This window comes from Passer domesticus, chromosome 6 (genome assembly GCF_036417665.1).
Source record: "Passer domesticus isolate bPasDom1 chromosome 6, bPasDom1.hap1, whole genome shotgun sequence".
NCBI lineage: Eukaryota > Metazoa > Chordata > Aves > Passeriformes > Passeridae > Passer > Passer domesticus.
In genome coordinates, this window is record NC_087479.1 from 55433322 (window position 1) to 55441522 (window position 8201).

General features: G+C 46.8%; 1 protein-coding gene across 2 annotated transcripts; it reads left to right on the forward strand.

Moving 5' to 3' along the window:
• The first annotated feature begins 234 nt into the window (after positions 1–234).
• Positions 235–3317, forward strand: FGF4 (fibroblast growth factor 4). Of its 2 annotated transcripts, XM_064422636.1 has the most exons (3): positions 235–538; positions 1366–1469; positions 3141–3317. In XM_064422636.1, the coding sequence occupies exons 1-3, from the start codon at positions 235–237 to the stop codon at positions 3315–3317; spliced, it is 585 nt and encodes a 194-aa protein (XP_064278706.1). The 2 variants fall into 2 exon arrangements, 1 of the variants encoding a protein (XP_064278706.1); XR_010363872.1 differs by lacking the exons at positions 235–538; positions 1366–1469 and adding an exon at positions 1836–1926 and having other exon boundaries at positions 3141–3253.
• The last annotated feature ends 4884 nt before the right edge of the window (positions 3318–8201 follow it).

Sequence of the window (8201 nt, forward strand, 5' to 3'; positions counted from 1 at the left end):
GGGAAACCGCAGATCCTCAGGGGATTGAGCACTAAGCTCCCTCCCTCCCTCTCCGCTTTGCTTTCTGGTCTTCTTTTTTTCTCCTTTTTTAATTTTTTTTTTTCTGGCTTTTGGTTGGTTTTCCTTTTTTTTTTCCTCCCCTTCTTTGACCTCAGCATAAAGTGGGAGCTGGGGGCAGAGCGCCTTTTCGGAGCGACCGGCGGCCGGCCCGTGGCTACCCGCCCCTGAACCGGGATGCCTCTCCCCGCGGCGCTGCTCCCGGCGCTGCTCCTGGGGCTGCTGTGGCCAGGGCCGGTGCGTGGCCGGTCGCCCCCGGGTCGCCTCCCCGCCGGGCCCCGCCAGCGCCGCTGGGACGCGGCTCTTTTCGCCCGCTCCGTCGCTCGCCTGCCGGCGGAGCGCCGCGACGCCGCCCGCGACGGCGACTACCTCCTGGGCATCAAACGGCTGCGGCGCCTCTACTGCAACGTGGGCATCGGCTTCCACATCCAGGTGCTGCCCGACGGCCGCATCGATGGGATTCACAGCGAGAATCGATACAGTAAGCCGGCCGCAAGCGCCGCGGCGGGGCAAGCGAGGGGCTCCGCGCCCGCGGGACGGCCGGAGGGCAGTTCTGCGGGAGCGGAGCGACTGACCTGCCCGGGAGAGTGGCATGTCGCGAAAGGAGGGTGGGTGCATGGCAGACCTCGAGGTTCCCTCGAAAGTCCGGGCGCGGGCAGCACCGCGGGGCTGCGCGCCTCGGCTCCGCCGCGGGTGGAGGGAGCCCGGGGTAGCGGGGCGGCCACGGACCCCATCGGGAGCTCCGGAGCAGCTCGTCGGGCGCTCGGGAGGGGCTCGTCGGCGCTGCTCACTGCCGTGTTGTCCCCTGGCCGCCGTCAGGCATCAGGTGTCGGGGTTGCCTCAACATCTGGAGGATCCGCAGTGCCGTGGGCCGCCCACTCCAAGCAGGGGCTGGGGTGAGCCCAGCTCGCCCCCAAACTTGAAAAGCATCTGCTGGGGACTTAACCCCGTGGCCCCATGACTCTGATATCCAACTGAAACAATAAGATCCGGGAGTGGGGATGTAAGCTGCGTGATGACAAATGTTTCATTTGCCCTAAGCATACTCTGGCTTATTTTAACCTTGCCTACACAAGAGGATGCCTGGGGGCAAAATAAAAATAGATGCTTAGCTAAAAGAAGAGAAGTCCCAGCATGGGGCATAGGACAGCACGTGGGGTATGAGGCTGGGGTTCTGTGGACACCCACAGCAGTACTGGGATGGGGGAATCCACACTGGGATGGCAGCCTGTGGGTGAGCACAGCACTGTCACTACACACACCAGGGCACGCCCTTTTGTTCCCCTAATTTCTGTGTCTCCTGTGTAGGTCTGCTGGAAATTTCTCCCGTGGAAAGAGGTGTGGTCAGCATATTTGGTGTCAAAAGTGGACTCTTCGTGGCCATGAATAGCAAAGGCAAACTCTATGGATCTGTAAGTAGCCGCTGAGTGCGTGCCTGGGGAGGGGATGGTGGTCAGCTGGGGTGAGATGTGTGCACGGTGCTAAAAGCTTCCCAAGCTCCATCCTTGCCGCCCCTGGGTCAGACAGCACAGAGCAGCCAGCACAGAGCAGCCCTTCCTGCCTTGCCAGCAGAAGGTGTGCTGCCCAGTCATGCTGCTTACTGAGCTTTTGGAGTGAAACCCTCTCTTCTGCATTACACTTCCTTGCTTCTCACATAAAAACTGAGTCACCCAGCCATGGCTGCACATCTTGCCTACCTCACAGACCAACAGACCAGTCATTTGTGTGGCAAGACCACAAGCTAGGCTTAGTGCATATATTTGTTATATCTAAGTACAAACAGCCTTAGGCAGGGGTGGCAATCACTCCATCTCTCAGAGGGAACTTGAACTTGTGATCAGCCAGGCCCCACAAGTGACCCTTTATGAGGTGATGGATCAGTGACCTATTGATCACTCTTTGTTAATGCTCTTGAACAGTTAGTTCCCCGTGGCAGTTCAGCATCCTTGGGGTCTGAATTTCTGTTTAGGAAGACAATGCAGACCTTCTTTAACTTGGGATCCTTGGAAATAGATGGAGACATCTTGTAAAATATACTTGAGGTGGACAATAACAGGGTGTATCTCTGCTCATGTTTAGCTGTCTTCCTGCTTTTGAGTTCAGCTCTGTACAAGTGATTGTGATCAGCATAGTCTTAAACTCATGTTCCTGGATCTCCTTTCTCACCCATGAATTTCCCATGTCATGTTTCCCAAGTGAAGAAACTTGGGATGAAGAAGAGCCAAACTACGTCAGAATTAACTGGGGCATTTTCACATGAAGGCATGAAGTATCCAGAATTATTTTCTGGGCCATTGGTCCTGTTGTGGAGGATTATGCCTTATGTAAAAGCCAGGCAGAATCAGTCACCAAAATGCATCCTTTTTTAGGTATACCACTGCCTTGGTGTCCTGGGTAAAATAATCCCTAGTGCAGTGTTCAGCATGGCAGGCTGAGGCCTCTCTCACAAAGTTTTTGCCCAACAATAAGAGATGAGTTCATTTGTCCCTTTCCAGATAAGACACTTGCAGGACCTGTCCCTCTTTGTACATACTTGCTAATGAAACCACATCCCTGAAAGGTTACCTGCTGTCAGATCCGTTTTCCTGATCTATTAACCTAAGTTATCCAAACCCTACCTTTAATTTTAAATCTAAAGAAGCAAAAAATACTGTCCATGATGACTGGCCTTAAAATGTCTCTTTGTCCCCAAGCAACATAGCAAAGTGCCAGCATTCTGGATTTTCTGAAGCCTCTCAGGCAATTTATTGCTGGTGGGACAACCAGGAGCAATTGAATGAGCAGGACCATGGAACTGGGCTTGGGTCTTACCCACCTCAGCTCTGTTAAGGTGACCCTGTCCCTCCCATGGGTGTCCTTCCCAACTTTAGGTGTATGTGCCTGGCTTGGGCACAGCATCTCTAATTGATCCTCTGGCTCCTGAGTCCTGTTTGAAGCTTCAGAGGCCACATCAAAAGATTACTAAGTGCAGGGGCTCACCTGCACATTTGTCCACAACACACCTTCTTACACCTGGTAGCAAGAATATTTCCACACCTGATGTTTAAAATTCCTTCCCTCTCATTCCTTCCTTTTCATTTCAGGCCCATTTCAATGATGAGTGCAAATTCAAAGAGATTCTCCTGCCAAACAACTACAATGCTTACGAATCCAGGATTTATCCCGGGATGTACATAGCCCTGAGCAAAAATGGAAGAACAAAGAAAGGCAATAAAGTATCTCCCACAATGACAGTGACACATTTTCTTCCTAGAATCTGAGACATCTCCCTTCAGACCTACCTCAGCACAGGGGAAGACGCAGAACAGAAAAGAAACATGGTGCACTTTTACTGGAGAGTTTTATGCAAGAGTAGGTGTAAAATATTTAAGTGAATTATTTAAATTTGTATATATTGTCACAAAATTTATTTATAGTTACTTTTTTTTTTTAAATTTTAATCTCTGAAAACAAAGCAAACCTCCAACCCAAGGTCTTTCATTTCATGGTGCAACAGTGGAAGTCTTCTGCTTTGTGGTTTATTTAATCCAGTTGAGTTATCACAGGTGCGCTGCTACTCCATGTCCTAAGCCAGGTGACATCCAATTCCTCTCTCCCACAAACGTTTTGCACTGTTTGTGTGCTGTTCTTGCTGTACAGGTGTGAGTTTGTTTGTTTGTTTGTTTGGGTTTTATGGTGGCTTTGTCCTCCCCTGCGCGTTTTCCACGCCGCCGGTGGCTCATCCCAGCGCGGCTCCTGGCCGGGAGCAGGAGGTGCCAGGGTGGGATGCCAGATGCCAGCACGGAGCCACACACACAATGCCTGATCCCCTTTGCTATTTCACTGCAGCAGGATCGGTTTACCCCGGCACAGGAGCACGGTGCTGCACAGCTACCCCACAAATCTGTTTTTAGATCCGCCAGCGCTGAACTTTGAACTGCCCTGCAGTCCATCTCCTCGGAGAGGCTGAAATGCCTCTGCCGGCTCAGCAGGGCTGCGGCTGGGGTTTTCTCTGCAGATAAACTGTAGCCCTTAATGGGAGCTTTTATTTGGCACAATTGCTTGTCATGAGGCTAAAATATAACGTCTGTCCCTCCCCCAGCAAACGCACTGTGGAACACACGACAATGAACCAGCTCTACTTCACTCTAACCCAATTCCCTTTCTTATTTGGAAAATATATTCATTTTTCAAAGTGTGGGGAGCTCTATAACACTCCTAAGTTTTCTACAAGGGAAAAGCATTTGCTGGTTTGTAGCAAACACAAGCTCCACAGAAAGAATTTAGATTGATGATGAGGAATTGAGGTTGGTTTGTACTATTTATTATTTTTGCTGCAGTATTTGGAAGGAGAAATATGCTGCTTTTTTTTTTCTGTCTCATTCCCTGATGAAGTTGATTAATTTCTACCTCACTAACTCTCAAAGCCAGTCTTGTAAAAAATTCTGCATGGCAGGAAGGTGCCCACTTTCCTGCTTGGGCTTAAAGTTCTGGAGGAGGGCCTGGGGGAACAATCATAATCCCAAATCTCTCTTTTTTCCATATGTAGCCAAAAGTATTCAGGATAGAGTCGGTTGCATCCTATTTGAGCCTTGTCACGTTTGAGCTATCTTTACCCAATGGTTTACTTTTAGTAAGGGTAATCATGGTGAAAATATTTGCAGGCAGCTGTCAGGCTGCAGTATTATATTGTGATGAAGTAATCCTATATTTTTCCTTATATATTTTGCAAGTGTAACTCATGTCTCTAACGTGATGAAGGAAAAGATAGATTTGATTGTGGGGGAATCACTAAACAGATTCATGTGTCTTTGGTTTTTCCTTCTTTTTTTTTTTTCCTCCTTTTTTATTTTTTATTTAAAAGATACTTTGGGGGATCAACAGGTTAAGTGGGAACCAGGACTAACCACAATGTTTGATGACTTAGAGGGCGTTTACAGATCATCTTCCAATCTAAACGAATTATTTACGACTACACACAAATATTTGATTCAGTTTTTCTTCTTTTCCTCTTTACATTCCTACACAAAAGCCTTGGTTCCGTCGTAATGGTACAGACCTGCCTGTATCCTCTACTTACACATGACTTTGAAGAGAAACTATTCACCAGAGTTCAGTAAGATCAGAGCAGACCAGGACCAGACCTTGAGGCAGCTGCCCTTGTAGCAAAAATAACTAAGGAAAAGGAAATGTCATGCCTAAGGATTTTTAATTTTTTTTTTAAATGTAAAACTGGGAATTTTCTGTACTTTCTATGTTTTCTATATGTGAGTAATCATTGTGTATTTATCACCACTACCTCTGACAACTGATGATTTTGTTCCAGATTTCAGATAGCAAAATCAGACCACAAAGGTTCTCTCTGGGAATGGTTCTTCTTTGCCACTTTTCACTTCATTAAATCCACAACCAACGGCCTCACACCAGATATGTTCAGAGATAGTTGTTGTAACTTTTAAATATTGTGATGCAACCTTGATGACAATGTTACACGGTATGAGCTTTCACCATTTACCAGAATCTGTCTGTAGTTTTATACAGGTGCTGTTCAAGACTGTGGTGTATGTGCTGTGCACACTTAAATGCATAATAAATTATAAACGTTTACAATGCATGACACCCTGATATTGATTTTTAACTCTTTATAACGGAATGAATCCAGCAAGGAAAGGAAGAAAAAATGCTATTTCACTTTCCCAAAGCCTGGGGAGCCTTTGCACCTTTGCCAGCTACTCCAGGATTGACAGCCTGGATTTCTTACTCAGCTAAAGTTCCCCCTGCCAAAGCTGGAAGTTGTCCAGGAAAGCCCAGCTCCAAGCTCAGTAACAGATACTTGCATCTGCCACATGCTGCTGCTCTCACTTGTGTTATTTCCCTGGTTATTAACAATAGCAGCATCCAAAATTAATGGTCAGGGACACAAACCAGCTGTAAGGTTTTTGTTGCTCATTGTTAACGTTACAAACAAACCTGATTGCCTGGTTTTGGCTCCACTGAGTGCTGGTTGTTCTCTCTGCAAAGTGTGACAGCACCAATGCAAGAAACCTCTTTGGTTTGGGATAGGATCTTTATAAAATTAGTGTTTATACTCAATACAAATGTACAGAAATCTGAAGTGCTGTGTGACATCATGTGGTGAGATTAGGAAACATTTATTCACTGGAAGAGTGGTCAAAGCTGCCAAGGGAAGTGGTGGAGTCACAGTCCCTGAGGGTGTCCAAAAAACAAGCAGATGTGGCACTTTGTGATATGTTTTAGGGGATGTGGTGGTGTCTGGTCAAAGGTTGGACCTGGTGGTCTTGGAGGTCTTTTTCAACCCTAATGACTCTGTGATTCTTTGGCACAGCTTTTATTTTAAATACTCACACAGGTGCACTTGCACACGCATGTACGCATCATGTCCAATTCCCATGCTTTCAGTTTTACCCCTTCCCTATGACGAGGAAGGGTTTCATAATGGGAGAGACAACATTCAGGTTTGATTTTCCACACCCTGACAGCAAAGACAATTTGTCCAGCTCAGTAAGGACCATACAAACCAGAAATCCAGACCCCATCATACAGACTTCATTTTCTACTGAGTGATGCTCTTTTTTCTGCTCCCAGCAAGGGGAAGGTGGCAGATGAGCTGGGAATGTCCAGTGCCCTTGCTCTGAACAAGGGCAATTTCTCTCTAAAGTTGTACAGGCTCTATAAATATGTGGCACAGGTGGAGTTTTTATAACTGCACAAGTATAGCTGCAGCGTATTTAATGCTGCTATGAATAGAGCCAGAATAAATAGGCAGGCAGACACAAGAATTTCTCATAATTAACTTTTTTGTTTACAATGTTCTAAAAAGAACAAGCACAAATTTATCATTGCCAGGACTGCCAAAATTATAACAAAAAGTTGTCACCAGGGATAAAAAATTTTTTGCAGCCTTGGGGATGAAATTTTATCAATTATAGTTTTAAGAATGGAGATAAATTCTAAGGCTTGGCTCTTAAGAAGGTAAGACTTCAGGACAGTAGTTTTGCAGGTTTATAGGACCTGGAGTGCTGGTGCTGCCCATGTGTCCTACCCACAGGAAAATATAAAGGCCACCACAGATGGAGTAGCTTGAGATGTCACAGAGGACTCTGGAGAAACTTTCCTCCTCTGGCATCACCATTTTTTTGCTTCATTGCTAAGCCAGCTTTCATAGAATCATAGAATCATCATAGAATCACAGAACCATTGAATAATAGAATGGTTTGGCTTGGAAGGGGTCTTAAAATCCACCTCATTCCAAACCCTTTGCCATGAGAAGGGACACCTTCCACTAGACCAGGCTGCTCAAAGCCACATCCAGCCTGGACTTGAACACTTCCAGGGATAAGCTTTCCTCACATTACCCTTCGAGGCAGTAAAATCAATGCATTAAAGGTAAAAATTATTTTAACCCTCCAAAAGAAGGCACTGATATGTCATGGGTTGCAACGTTTCTGAGACTGCTGAAAGCATTGCCATGGCCAAGGTTCCCGCCATCCACCGAATATTTACCCGCATGGAACAGCCAAGGATGTTTCCTGAGGATGGGTTCTGCCAGCCAGGCAGAATTCCCTCCCACCAGGGATGATCCAGCCTGTGGGATAACCAAAAGGGGAACTGTGCCAGCCTGGCCCTACACCATGCCCTTGCTCTCCAGGGGAAGGACAGAGACTCCAAGCTCCATCCCTCCTTTGCAGCCTTGCCTGTTTTAAACAGCCCGTGCTGAGCATTTTGTGACTCACCCGTGAAATCTCCCAAGTTGTCTGTATCTGATCTGCGCTAGTAAAAATTAGCATGACAAAACACTGCCCTGTATATAAATAGGCACAGGTTTTTCAGAGCGGTCACCGAGTTTATGGTGCCAGAGTGGGTTGTTCACACTTTACCACTTGGTTTCCACCGCAGCCTGTGAACTGACCATGCAAGTGGCCAATTAAAGACACTCTGCTAAGGGCTGAGGAGGCTTTTAATAATGACTAGTGAGCACCGCAGCGAGAGTTGAAAGGAATTCCCTGAAACGCTGTAGCTCCCTTTATATGACACTACACTGTTGCTTGCCAAGCACAGATGAGAACGGATTTTTAATGTGGAAAAGCCAGTGTGAAGTTAAAAAAAACCAAACCAAAACAACCTCACCAAAACAAAACCGCCCA

Bases quoted from the DNA above. Each gene is read 5' to 3' on its own strand.
- FGF4 (XM_064422636.1), top strand. From the start codon at position 235: ATGCCTCTCCCCGCGGCGCTGCTCCCGGCGCTGCTCCTGGGGCTGCTG. The intron at 539-1,365 runs GTAAGCCGGCCG...TCTCCTGTGTAG, and splicing joins TCACAGCGAGAATCGATACA to GTCTGCTGGAAATTTCTCCC. The intron at 1,470-3,140 runs GTAAGTAGCCGC...TTTTCATTTCAG, and splicing joins AAGGCAAACTCTATGGATCT to GCCCATTTCAATGATGAGTG.